Source organism: Xenia sp. Carnegie-2017, unplaced genomic scaffold, assembly GCF_021976095.1.
Source record: "Xenia sp. Carnegie-2017 unplaced genomic scaffold, XeniaSp_v1 HiC_scaffold_21, whole genome shotgun sequence".
In the NCBI taxonomy this organism is placed as follows: Eukaryota; Metazoa; Cnidaria; class Anthozoa; order Malacalcyonacea; family Xeniidae; genus Xenia; species Xenia sp. Carnegie-2017.
Window position 1 is genome coordinate 6,798,521 of NW_025813484.1, and position 14,156 is coordinate 6,812,676.

At 37.6% G+C, this 14,156-nt stretch overlaps 1 protein-coding gene across 3 annotated transcripts in view; it reads right to left on the reverse strand.

The window, feature by feature from the left end:
• LOC124444679 (myoferlin-like) overlaps positions 1 to 14,156 on the reverse strand; it is a 31,981-nt gene that overhangs the window by 9,242 nt on the left and 8,583 nt on the right. For 2 of the 3 annotated variants that reach the window (XM_046995304.1, XM_046995303.1), the window contains exons 21-44: positions 13,726 to 13,826; positions 12,825 to 13,038; positions 11,945 to 12,147; positions 11,283 to 11,389; positions 10,604 to 10,688; positions 9,973 to 10,083; positions 9,635 to 9,787; positions 9,255 to 9,401; positions 8,556 to 8,636; positions 7,991 to 8,070; positions 7,570 to 7,687; positions 7,176 to 7,302; positions 6,487 to 6,620; positions 6,158 to 6,331; positions 5,687 to 5,738; positions 5,522 to 5,599; positions 5,112 to 5,293; positions 3,958 to 4,107; positions 3,746 to 3,844; positions 3,494 to 3,655; positions 3,065 to 3,230; positions 1,549 to 1,610; positions 933 to 1,040; positions 78 to 209 (exon numbers count right to left, since the gene is read on the reverse strand). In XM_046995304.1, coding sequence (XP_046851260.1) covers positions 78 to 209; positions 933 to 1,040; positions 1,549 to 1,610; positions 3,065 to 3,230; positions 3,494 to 3,655; positions 3,746 to 3,844; positions 3,958 to 4,107; positions 5,112 to 5,293; positions 5,522 to 5,599; positions 5,687 to 5,738; positions 6,158 to 6,331; positions 6,487 to 6,620; positions 7,176 to 7,302; positions 7,570 to 7,687; positions 7,991 to 8,070; positions 8,556 to 8,636; positions 9,255 to 9,401; positions 9,635 to 9,787; positions 9,973 to 10,083; positions 10,604 to 10,688; positions 11,283 to 11,389; positions 11,945 to 12,147; positions 12,825 to 13,038; positions 13,726 to 13,826 — 3,026 coding nt within the window. Of the gene's footprint in view, positions 1 to 77; positions 210 to 932; positions 1,041 to 1,548; positions 1,614 to 3,064; positions 3,231 to 3,493; positions 3,656 to 3,745; positions 3,845 to 3,957; positions 4,108 to 5,111; positions 5,294 to 5,521; positions 5,600 to 5,686; positions 5,739 to 6,157; positions 6,332 to 6,486; positions 6,621 to 7,175; positions 7,303 to 7,569; positions 7,688 to 7,990; positions 8,071 to 8,555; positions 8,637 to 9,254; positions 9,402 to 9,634; positions 9,788 to 9,972; positions 10,084 to 10,603; positions 10,689 to 11,282; positions 11,390 to 11,944; positions 12,148 to 12,824; positions 13,039 to 13,725; positions 13,827 to 14,156 lie in introns of all 3 variants that reach the window. The other variant, XM_046995306.1, reaches the window with a different exon arrangement.

Genomic DNA, 14,156 nt, shown 5'->3' on the forward strand with positions numbered 1-14,156 from the left:
AACGAAGCCTTGGATAATTGAAAATCATCGAATTGATATGTTTAAAGGAAGTCTGTTCACTACATGCGCATGCGCACCTTGAACTCGCCAACTACTTCATCATCGTCATCTGGTCTTTTCTTCTTTTTTCCACGAATCAACGGGAAAGTGTCCAAGAAATCACACAGGCCACCAAATTCTTCGACTCTCTCCAATGTATTCGGATAGACCTTTCAAATAAAAACAGAAACGAAAATTAAAAAAAAGTTTCTATGTAAAAAAGTGCCTATATCATGTTTTTGCAATGGGACTAGGTAGGCAGTGTAGAAGATTTCAAAGTTGCCAACATATTTTATAATTACAAAATTTGATGTTCGTGCATTTTCTAGAGCTTGAGGTCGTTGATAATTTGCTTTGACCGTGAAATTAAAAAAACTAGGGCGAGAGTCAAAATCTGACATCATATTTGGAATATGCTTTAGGTCTCAAGAAAACACTGTATGCTACACATGTCGTCAAAAGCAAAGCTATATTGCCGCATTACACACGTGTGTGGCATCTTGTGTCGTGGATGTTCAAAAATATCCATTTTTAAATAAAATACAGCAAACACGTTTCCATTGTGACGTGACAATCCCTCCGTTTTAAACTTTGCAGCTTCATAAAGCAAGGGGGGAATCTACACTCGTCAGAGCAAATCTACTGAAAAAATTTGCATACATGGCCCCAGTGCTCAGGCTGGTGTGATCATACATGAAGAATTTATCATCAATTATGCGTTGATCCGTGCTAAATGCCCCCGTTTCGAATGTTGCTATTATTTAATCAGGAGGGCTTGATCACACAGGCTCATACAGTACACACAGAAAGGTATGTGAATGTGGACAAGGCTAGCATTAATCAAATGCTTACATCAAAAGATCACACCAATTCTAATGACAGTTTTTGTTTACCTCGAGTTTGTCATATCCTTTCTCATTGTAGTCGCCAGCTCTTTCGTTGTCGCCAATGGAGGCATAGTATTTAGACCACCAATCAATCTTATCGTCCTCATTAGGGTCCTGAAACGAAAATAATTTCAAAGGTGAAGCAAGTAGTCTTCGCCTACCATAACCACGTTCTAATTTAACAAAAAGATTTTCGCATAATGGAGCGTTCTTTTTAAACTCCCTTTCTTATGACGTCAAGGGAGAACAAATCCCTTTATCCCTCTTAAGCAAAAGTTACACGTCATATTGATAATTCAAGGAACTTACATATTATAAAATATATATCAGCTACACATATCTGTAGAAGACTTCATCCTAATTATATGCAATGTTTTGTAAATAGCTTATAGTTACTTTTTGTTCATTGTAAATTGCTATGTCATACGCCCTCTTGAGCGTAAGTTGACGAGGTTGGCGTGTTTGACTAAAATTTCTCTATCGATCTAAACATTTTGGCGAGCATGCGTTTGGATGAAATATGAATAATTTGAAGTTCAAGAAACACCACAGCAGTATTTTTGCTTTTAAGCCACGTTTTCCCAGTTTAAATGTTGACATTTGATTTATCTACATGAAGTACCTTATCCTCTTCTTCTTGTACTTCTACAACTGCTGTTCCAGGAGGTGCATCGACGGCGTCAGCTAATATAGAAGTGAAAGTAATCTTTGAACAATGTGACAAAACTGTACAAAACTATACACAAGAAAGTGAAAATGATCCTTAAAGGGCGACGTTGCTTTTAAAGTTCAACATAAATGACCACGCATGGTTAGCGTTATTGCTTTAAAGTTCAACATAAATGACCACGCATGGTTAGCGTTATTGCTTCTAAAGTTCAACATAAACGACCACGCATGGTTAGCGTTATTGCTTTTAAAGTTCAACATAAATGACCACGCATGGTTAGCGTTATTGCTTCTAAAGTTCAACATAAAAGATCATGCATGGTTAGCGTTATTGCTTTTAAAGTTCAACATAAAAGACCACGCATGGTTAGCGTTATTGCTTTAAAGTTTAACATAAATGACCACGCATGGTTAGCGTTATTGCTTTTAAAGTTCAACATAAATGATCACGCATGGTTAGCGTTATTGCTTTTAAAGTTCAACATAAATGACCACGCATGGTTAGCGTTATTGCTTTAAAGTTCAACATAAATGACCACGCATGGTTAGCGTTATTGCTTTAAAGTTCAACATAAATGATCACGCATGGTTAGCGTTATTGCTTTTAAAGTTCAACATAAATGACCACGCATGGTTAGCGTTATTGCTTTTAAAGTTCAACATAAATGACCACGCATGGTTAGCGTTATTGCTTTAAAGTTCAACATAAATGACCACGCATGGTTAGCGTTATTGCTTCTAAAGTTCAACATAAATGACCACGCATGGTTAGCGTTATTGCTTCTAAAGTTCAACATAAATGACCACGCATGGTTAGCGTTATTGCTTCTAAAGTTCAACATAAATGACCACGCATGGTTAGCGTTATTGCTAAAGTTCAACATAAATGACCACGCATGGTTAGCGTTATTGCTTCTAAAGTTCAACATAAATGACCACGCATGATTAGCGTTATTGCTTTTAAAGTTCAACATAAACGACCACGCATGATTAGCGTTATTGCTTCTAAAGTTCAACATAAATGACCACGCATGGTTAGCGTTATTGCTTTTAAAGTTCAACATAAAAGATCATGCATGGTTAGAGTTATTGCTTTTAGGATAAAACATTTCATGTTAAAAATCACTCCAAGCAATTATGGTTTTAACTTACCATCCAGTAATAGATTCTGCACCCGTCCCCAACTACAGAAATCTTATATTCACAGTATAGTCAATATACAGTAGAGCCAGTCCATTGCAATATTTTCCTGCCACGCATATCTAATTACGCATGCGATTACCATAGTGGCAGGCAGTCAATTGCTTTTTTTGACCAATAGGAATGATGAAATGGCCGACGGCAGCCAGTGATCTCTTTAAATATACAGCAGCCAGTTGCACAAGAAGTGGATCTACTGTATATTCCTATACTGTGCTTATATATTACAATGCCACCTGTATATTATTTATAATTTCTATCATCATTACTTTGCTGTATGATGTCGGAATTGTTATCTTCAACCGGTGGTTCTTGAAAGTATTTTCTCAAACTCTTGATTAAGTGTGTGCCAACCACTGGTGCTCGACCAAACGTTCGATGATCGCGGACTTTGATTCGCATCGGAGGGCAATAGATGTCCTCTTGAGGCAGGTACTGAATAAAAAAAAATGATTAAAACCCCCTACTGCTTTCAGAACAAACAAGAGCTGTAAACACGGAGCTGAAACAAGATTTGCAACGACTACCCAGCGGAAAGTTTATCGCGACAGATCAACGTCGATATTAACAGAGTATATGGTAAACGACAAACTGATGCGCAAATCAACACAAAGAATAACAATAGAAATGAAGAGAATGTACGATACGTACTATGTCAAAGAACAACAATAGAAATGAAGAGAATGTACGATACGTACTATGTCAAAGAACAACAATGGTTGTTCGAAGTTCGGATTTCTCTTCAAGTTCTTGATGACCAACGACTCTTTTCTTTCATCGCCGATTTCAAAATCAATATGCGGTGAGGTGACGCTCGTCAGTTGATATTTCTTCATGTTTCTCAAACCCCAACACATGACCTTTAATTACAAACAGAAGAACACAACAATTAATTGATAGATAACTTTTTCTCCCGATATCAAAACAACGAAAAACTGCTTGCAACATACCTCTATACCATGTCTGATAAGAACAGGTCGAACGCCATTGGGAACAAGATAGAAGTCTCCTCTCATTGGTGGAGCGAAAGGCAACTCTGCGCCTTCATCCTGAAAAGTATATTGACACTTTTGAAATCTGCTCGATTGAAATCAAATCAACGGAAATCCATGTTTGTTTCCACTTTGAATTTCGAAATTTCGAAGTATTTTAAATCATTTACCAAAAACAACTCAAAAGCAGCCAAAACTTCTCCAGCGTATCCACCATCTTTTTCCACTGTGAACCATTGCAACTTCGCAGAGCTTCCTTCACTTCCGTTTATACGAACCACGGGCTCAGCACGCGCCCGCCCCAAAAACTCATCTTTGCCCTAAACGCATAACATACAAAACATAATTGATGTAGCAAGCACATCGCTTAACAGTAACACAACAGATGAAAAATGGATCATGAACAATAGTATGTCACTCCATATAACAGCTAACCGAGTCACGATTAAAAGGCCAGGTAAAACAAAAACTTTGCTCATTTAAATTATATTTTCATTGAAGAGAACTCTTAAAGAATGTGTGCCACCAAGATGCATTGCGCGTTAATCACTGCGTGACAGCAATTTTTGGGTCGAGAAAACGGCGGATTTTCTTATTGTAGTTCATGCAACTGAGACAAACGATAATAATTAGTGTAAAATAGAGTTTTAATCAATGTTTTTCGCGAACTTTTCGGATAAATTAGACGACGTGATGACGAAATTAAGTTCAGTGTGCCGCAAGCTTAAAAATAGCGATGTAAACATAAATAAAAGCGCGCAATGCATCTTGGTTGACACGCATTTTTCAAATGACAGTGGATTTTCTAAAACAGCTTATGCACATCCTTTTTCATTCTCAAGATACTGAAGTTTTTGTAATGTCTGATTCACACAACTTATGAGGTCATTTCGTTAAACGAGAAAATGAGTTCTCAAGAATATTCTCTGTCATGTTATTTTAACAGGACTAAGTTCTTGTGGTCATAAAATTCAGCATTAATATTTCATCCAAAATTCTTCACGAAACTGAAGGATATTTATAAATTTGTAGCGACTCATTATGCATTGTGACGTCACTATCATTATGCAATGTGACGGCAGTATCATTATGCAAAGTGACGTCACTACATTATGCAATGTGACGTCACTATATTATGCAATTTGACGTCACCGGTTGTGTAAATCGGACATTACAAAAACTTCAATATCTGAAGAATGAAAAGAGATATGAATAAAATGTTTTGGACCATACACTGTTATTAGCAGTTCTCCTAGATAAAAATACGATCTCATTAGGAGATTTTTCGTTTTACTGGCCCTTTAAAGAGTACCATAGCACTTACGATTTGGTCTTTGTCAAAAATTTCAAGAAGAATGTTGGGTGGATTATCCTGGACGCTGGCAACAGAGCCGTGGATACCAAGTGATTCAAATATCAAAGTCTGATCCCAAGTTGGACATAATTTTCCTTGTAAATCCTCTGTACTTTGACTGATGTTGCCAAATACAACTCGAACGTAGGGATCTGGAATGTAAAGTAATTGTCACAATAAACATCATGAATGAAAATGCAAGAATGTAGAATCAAATTTAACCATCAATGAAATTGCAAATGATCTTAAAATCAATTTAACTATCGAGGGAAGTCATTTCCCTGATCTTCATAAAGGCACTTTAAAAACATCATCTTGTAGTGTCTCCACGGGATGCAACGATACACGAAAATGAGTTTATATACGATCCACTGACGTACCTGAGGTTCCACCTTGATCGGAAGGAAGGAGATCACGGGCTTGATAGATATATGCTCTCAACTGGTATTTATGAGGTTCTGTGGAAGAAATCACGTCCATTATTGCAGCAAAAACAACACACTTACTCGCGAATAAACCATTAGTGAACTCTTAAGTAAGCTTACTGTCAAATGTGAGAAACATTCGCGGCGAATTCATCGTGTGCTCGTCATCGTCCTGTGAAATGAAGGCAGAAATCGATATGCAGTTTAAACTCATCGTCAAAAATAGCCGCGCCAGCTTTGGTAGTAAAAATCACTTTCGTTCTATGTAGCATAAAGACTTTGCCATGGTGACAAATTTAAAAAATTTTTTAAAAAGGGCAAACACCATGGTGAATGGTAAAAATAATAAAATAAAGACTTTGCCGTGATGACAAATTTAAAAATTGTTTTAAAAAGAGCGAACACCATGGTGAATGGTAAAAATAATAACACAATAATTCTTAAGAGAACTAGTATTCTGGTTTTAAACAGCACTTTTAAGAACTATTACGTTATTATTTTTGACCATTCCCCGCGGTATTTTTTGCTCTTTTTAAAACAATTTTCGTTATAAGCGTGTACCCTTATTTCCTCTATTTATTGTATACATACATCGCCGACATTCATTTTGAATACGGGTGCTGCAGCGACGTCGCTGTTTTGAATCAACTTCCTGTGCCAACGCCGTCTTCGTACTAAATCCATAGTTCGTTTTTTGATGTGAAACTTTGCTTTGAATATCTTCGCATATTCCCATCCTTCAGCCGCCAACTGAGCCGCACGAGCCTTAAAACACAACACATCAAATAGTACAAATGTACCTACCAGGACCGTGTACCACAGAAACCTTTATAAAGGACGCTTGATTTGCTAGGATAGCAGTTTGCTTCAGAGAAATGCTCAAAGAAACGGCAGTTGTCCTTCTTGAAATCGATTTTTACCTTTTCGGCTTCTTCCTTTCTTGTATCTTTTACAAGTTTTCTTTCACGAACCCATCTGCGACGTCTAGACAGGTGATAGGTCTTCTCCACCGGGCCAAATCCTGTCCAATTCGCATCAAGAGCGTACTCCCAACCTACAGAACATAAAACGTCAATCAGAGAAGGAGTTCTACGTTGGTTTTCTCATCTAAATCAGCATTCGAAGCTTCCATCTTTTCAAAACATAAATATTGAAGACTAAACTAAAATCAAATTTCCATTTCTTGGCAACATCCGTCAGTCGAACAGGATATATGCCCAATAATAGTTACACAAATATACTCTAAAAAACTTCATCGATTTCTGACGACATGAAGAAAGTGTAAAAAAACTTCATCTATTTCTGACGACATGAAGGAAGTGTAAAAAAACTTCATCGATTTCTGACGACATGAAGGAAGTGTAAAAAACTTCATCGATTTCTGACGACATGAAGGAAGTGTAAAAAACTTCATCGATTTCTGACGACATGAAGGAAGTGTAAAAAACTTCATCGATTTCTGACGACATGAAGGAAGTGTAAAAAACTTCATCGATTTCTGACGACATGAAGGAAGTTTAAAAAAATAATTGTTCGCACGACATGCTCGACAACGAACACGATTTCTCAATAGATTGCAAATTATTCTATAGTTTTTTCCCAAGCGTACCGTTTTCGTCGACAGCCCTATTGTTGTCGACTACCCAGTCTTGCGTCCATTCCCAGCCCTCTGGAGCTACTAGTTTTTCACGTGTTTCGATTGGCTCGCCTTCAAGATCGATGCATGCGTCACCATTCTGAAACGATACGCTAAAGTCGATACATCAAAATATACAAATTCGGGCGTTGTAACACGTGAAGTAACACGTGAACTACAAAAACAACGAAGGATTAAAAAACGTTAATTGCAAGTCGGCAATATCGTGTAGAATATTTCACAAATGATGTCGGAAAATTGAGAATTGCCAGATGATCTGATCAAATAAAAATACACCACGCACGAATTTCAACTGCGCAAATGTCAACAAAATCAAACTATCACAAAAATTGCAGTTAGGGCTTACTATTTCTTGCAATGGCACATTAGCAGGACCCCAACCACCACCGGGTACGCTTCGCTCTTCGCATTCAAAGGCATCTTCGAGGAAAATTTTTCGTCCGGCGTCTTTGCTGAAGTTTGTGCTGCAGAATGAAGAATATGGCAATTCAAGACACATGGTATACTAACGCTTTGCATAGTCGCATCACGTACTCCAGGAATAAGAAATACAATCTACGGTTGCGAAATGTTAAAGAGAATTGAGCAAAGTACTTCTAGCATTGATTGGCCAAATAAAAAAATGATAAAATACAATGATTTTGACAACTTCGATTTGCGCTTTTGCCAATTTCTTATAGGGATATATAAACATTTTTTACGACATCCTTTGCCTTGAACTTGGAAACGATAAGGAGATGGCAATGGTATTAATGGTTTCCACTAACCTGAGTTCTGGACTCAAAAACCAATCACCTTCCCATCCCCAACCTTCGGGAGGAACAAATTTATCCTTCGGTAGCTTGAACTAACATCAAAACAGAAGCAGTATACGTATTAAGCACCTTACTGACGAACAAATTTTCTATGACAAATAATCGCTAGCCCGTGTGTACGGGCAACAAACTTTCTACGACAAATTTTTATGAGGCGAATTTTCTTCGATCGTCTGTACGTATCAACATATCACATTTGGTTGATTGGTCATATTATCTTTACATGTTGACCTTAAAGACGAACAAAATCAGTCGTGTGGCAAATTTTCTAAGACAAATGCATTTGTTCAAAAGCTGACATGCTAGCTTTTGAACGAATGCATTGATCAAAGAAAACTTTGTTAAAACGTACGGGCAAATTACGTTTGCCACATAAAATTTTCTCCAAAAAAGTTTGTTTGTCTGTAAGCGGCTTTACTACATTGATGATGACAAAAATGTTGATTTTCGTTGTTTTTTTTAAGTCAAATACCGTTCAAAAACGCAACAGTATCGCATATTCGACAAAAGTACTTACATCTCCTTCAGCATCGGAGAACTTTGGTCGCATCATAGCCTTGCTTGTCCAGTTGCTCAACACGTTTTGCTGATTTTCATACTTTAAAATGAATAAATCGAATAAAAGAATCACTTTATTGACCATTGTTGTTCACGCAAATCATGTAGCTGTTATTGTTACAGACCAGTAATACCGGGGGGGTGCAGTTCTCAGTCCTGCCCACACCAATAATTTGCTATTATAATTTGTTGTCTTATAATGCGAACTTTACGACTTGAATAATGGTAGATTCATACAGCTTATACAATTGTAAACCTTTGCTTATTTATTCTAAGTATTCATCCATCAATTATCGTAGTGTAAACATTCTTGCATATTAAGCACTTTGCCATGCATGTAGTGTTGTGTCATGTATAGTCATTACACTGTTGCTTATAGATGCTTGAGAATTCTGTCAAATGCTGCCACCAAATTCCAGGAAAACAGTTCAACGACTTTTTTATTAAGAGTGCATGTCTCCCCAGATTGCTTTACGGTTTCACTCCCCCCTCCTCCAATAAAAAAAGCCCTTAATGGGCCTGGTGTAGGGGCAAGTGGTCCGAAAAAATACCCCACATCATCACTACTAGAACACATACATTGCCCACTTCTTAGTTGAAATGTGGTAAATGGATAATGCAGGACAGAATACACAGCAATGGTAAAGTCATGACGTACCGTTTCGGCAAACACGGTGAAAGTTCCTTCGTCATGATGTGCGGTCCAATCTCTAGAGTCAGATTCAAGACCTAACCACAACACACATCGAACCAAAGCAGGTAGTTCAGGATGGTCTTTCGTGTTTCGGCCTTTCTTGCCAGGATACTAGGAATGAATGACATAATCGAATACAAGGACAATATAGCGCGAACATCCAAGTATGAAATCTGTTGTGTTTTAAATAGGAGTAATGTTAAATACTTTTATAAATATTCACGACATTTTGGTCTTCAGTATAATCCATCAAAAAATCAATCGATGTTTTAACTAACGCACAGAGAACATTAAAAACAGTAATGCAGGAGTTAAAAAGCAAACAATAACAAAAAGAACCGTACTTTCAATTCCATGTCCAAGACTTTCTTGCAGTGCTGACCACAATACGCAGGATTTTCGTTGTAGAGAAGATCGTAAGCGGGGATTCTGTAGTACGCGACTCGATCTTCGCCACTCAACATCCAAATCACAACATCGGGCATGCTGTTTTGAGGCTTAGAAACACGCAAAAAAAATTCTAGCAACGATACACGTTCAACATACTCGGACAATATGAATACGCGGTCACGAAAAAAATGCAGGAGTTTGGGATAATCACTTCAAATACGTGTACGTGAATAAACAGCTCACAAATACATTTGTATTGGTAAAACAGTTTTGATTAAGGTTTTCCATTTACCTCGATAGCAATATCTTCAAGACGTGAAAGGTAAGATTGAATATCACTTAAAGCTTCCTGGACATCGGTTGCCGACTCTCTTAATTTCGATGCCTCTTCAGCAATGCATGCCTATATGTTTCGGAAGAAAATTTATGTAATAATCACAATAAAACGCGTGCGATGATTGGTCTATGGCCGTGTTTGCAATAGCCATTGAATAAATAAAATCAATTAGTCAAAAAGAATTTGCAAATCGATCATGAATACATTGTAGAGGAAAAATTAAAACGTTTGTTTTAAATTTTTCTGTTTCGCATTATTGTTTTTTTTATATAAGAAATAAAAGATGCTTTTCATGTTTGCACAGGCTTATGAAAGGCTTGGAGACGTTTGTGAGAGCTCAAACAGATGTAACCCTCGAAGTTCGGTCTCAGGCTTGCACTGATCTGCTCTTGAGTTCTCCCAAATGTCTCCTCGGTTTTCATAAGCCTGCGCAAACGCAGCAAACATCTTTTATTTCTTAAATGTTTGGAAAAAAATTATTCAAATAAATACGTAGGATCGACGATAGTTTTTGTAGAACCAGCAAAAGAACCGTGCATACGAAACGCCCGAGGCCATGAATATCTTTCGCGGATGAAGAACCTACCATTTCGTCCATACGGATTTCTTGATTTTTCATGTCTAATCTTGTGACACCCATCAGGCTCAAATCAAACTGAGGAAGAGGAGTTCTGCGAAGAAAATTCAGGAGGAATAGCTTGATGTTTGAGAACATACTTACACAAAAGCGAAAAGTCAGTCATATCATAAGCGTTTTGAATATTTCTCCAGAGTCCTTTTTTCGGGTGAAATTTTCACCGAGTAAATTATTAAAATTATTCCGTTAAAAGTATCATGTTCATACAATTTAAATTATTTGACATTTTGCAGTGGCGGAGGCTGGATTTATGAAAAGGAGGGGAGGGGGGGGGAAGACAAGTAACTCAGGACGTGCGGAAAAAAGCAACTTATATAGTTTTCAATATGAAATTGTCATAAAAAAGGGTTCAATTGCCCCCTCCCCCCCCCAAACTACCTATATAAAATGTACGCACTTCGTAAATAACATACGCGCGACATACAATGTTAATATCTGCCGAAGATGAATCGATTGATTGAGTGCGTACATATAAAAATTAATAAGTACGCAGCTAGTATCGAATTGTCCATATCAACGATCAAATCCAGCCTTACTGCAGTAAAAACAAGACTTGGACTAAAGACTAAACCGCAAAAAGAGAAAATGATACAGAAATTTGGTGCTTTTCGCGACTCGATAAACTTACCGACAGTCTTGTATAAGCTCGTCCAAAAGAGCGATAAGAATTGTGGCCGTTTCCGCCGTCGGCTTTTTCAACTCGACACTGACGTTCACTTTCTCGATGTTTTCTTTCTGCAAAGACAAGTGAAAGAACGAAATTAAGAATTCCGACTTTTCTTATTGTGGGATTTTGGGATAAAATATCGAGCTAAATACTAAAGCTATGACGTCAAAATCATTAAAAAGCTCGATGAATCTAATGTGTTCCAAGGAATGCAGCCTTTAAAGCCAACTGCGTACAGTAAATGCGTTCACGAGTGGAAATTTTGATAGGATGGCCTAGAAAAAGTCATGCTTTTCAACATGTCAACTACATTCATAAAATCTTTAGCCAAACCTTTGCAAAAGCACTTGTGCCGACACAGTGACAATTTAACGTGTTTTCATGACGTACAAAGCTCGTGTTGCTAGGTTACTTTAAAATGTCGATACTTTATAGAGCATAAAAAGTTGTAAATCTTTCTTCGAACATAGCCGACAGTGAAAAGACTCTGTAGACTAATGACGATACACACGTACCAGTCGATCAACTATTTTAATCAAGGCGTTCAATGGATTAAGTAAATCTTTCTTCGAACATAGCCGATAGTGAAAAGACTCTGTAGACTAATGACGATACACACGTACCAGTCGATCCACAATCTTAATCAAGACGTTCAATGGATTAAGACGAAACGCGATGTCCTCCCAATGACACTCAACATTAACACATGGCTTCGCGTTACCCCAAGGTAAGTAATAATAGAATTCGCCATCAAACACAGGATTCGTGGGAGGGGTCGTTGAACAAGATGGCTCGACGCTGCGATCAAGCTTGTTACCATAGTTCCCTGCGAACAGATAAAATCTCATTTAAACATTCATAGAAACACACATTTGATAAAACCGTTGATTCTGCACAGCTAAAAGTTCACGACCGCAGTGACCAAACACGAACGTACACGAGACAAACTCCCTTACGATTGACATAAAGATAACTTATGAATACATGAAGTAATACACTTTAACTTGTTGACGCTGTCACGATTTATCATAAATTGTAGGGCATCGATTACCATTGTACTTAGAACATGGACAATCGATCTCATGAATCATGAATTCATGAAAATATTTATGAAATCATATCATGAACTCAATTTGCTCGAGTAATGTACGTACAAGTATAGAATGACTTTCAAGTTTTTTAAAGGGGAGGGTGAGGTTGTAAAGAAATGGTGTAGGACAATGCAACACCACACTTGATCCTAGGAGCACTCACTTCTTTGGGAGTGGGGGAGAGAAAAATTGTTCTGAAAGCGTAGAAAATCAACAGGGGGAGAACTAGCATTGGAAGAGGTGGCAACTACTGCACTCTCCCCCCCCCCAAAAAAGGGAGTATTTCTTACTCAACCACTAATCAAAAAGGTACGTAAACTACTCCAAGCCTTTTAAACTCTGTAAGTCCCACCCAAAAACTATTCATTTTTCTGCAGTAACATCAATAAGCAATTTACAACTGTCGACATACCAATGCTAACTTCAAATTCTACAGGTGAATCATCTACGGAGATCATTGTCGCCTCCATGAAACAAGCATAAAGTTTGTATTTGCGGCGCCTCAAGAAAGGTTGAACAAGGGCGACGTCCTCCGCGGGAATTGGTGCAACCTCGTCTTCAATCTCGGCGTCTAACAATGTCTCCAGCTGCACAAGTATACGGCCGCGGTACGAAACTCCTTCGCCCTGTAGTATTTAGTTGGAAGAGAATCATAGAGCGAAAACACTTGCTCAATCGCTTCAAAACCCGAAAAACGCATGAACTATTTATCTCAGCAAACAGAGTCCTACGTCAACTAAACTGTTTGCCAATTGTGATAGACCTGAGACAAAAATAAATTCTGATGCAGCGTGCTACGCAATGCTTTATTTCTCACTTTGAGGAAATGAGAGTTTATTTTCAGGATATGACACGTAATAACATGGGATTCGTCCAGGTTGGTATATTTCTGAGAAGGACTGTTTTTGTTGTTGTTGACTGACGTTTCGACAACCTTAGCTGTAGTCATCTTCAGAGTCCAAAGATGTCTACCGCTAAGATTGTCGAAACGTCAGTCAACAACAACAAAAACAGTCCTTCTCAGGACTATACCAACCTGGACGATCTACATCTACAAACATGTAACGATAGTCCCGGGCTCAAACCATTTACTTTAACATGGGATTTATGAAAATTCTATATGTTATCTTAGAAAGAATTTTCTATCAGATATTTGGGAGTTTACCTGTGGCATTTTTTTGTCAGTATGACTACCTGCGTTAAGGTTTATAAGTCAAGATCTTAAAATATTGGTGTTTGTTATAGTGACAAGACTCTTTGCAATTAATATTTTTCATTTGGCTTGAATGATGGAAATACACGATAGAACTTACAATGCCTTTATTCAGATCTTCATATTCGTCGCCGAGTGCGCAGAACTCTCGCAGTGAACCGTACATGTTTAGAAAAGAAGGTCCAAATACTGGAAGGTAACCTTGAAATACAAAGAAATTTTACTTAACATTACACAAAGCTCGTGAAGAAAAAAACTGAAAAAATAGACCGAACTATGTAGAAACCTGCATATGCTGTAAAGATAATGATAATTTATTTAAGTGTTGACATTTACAAATCTATTTAATTATAACTTGGTGAATAAATTGAGAAATAAAACGCGTTTACTCAGTCTGCACGTGAGGAGAACTCGAGAGCAGATCAGTGCGAACACGAGACCGAAAGTTGAACACATACTCAACAATTTACACGAAACACGAAAACATTTTTTATTTCTTTAGTAATATAACCATCAGCGCACGCGTTGTAT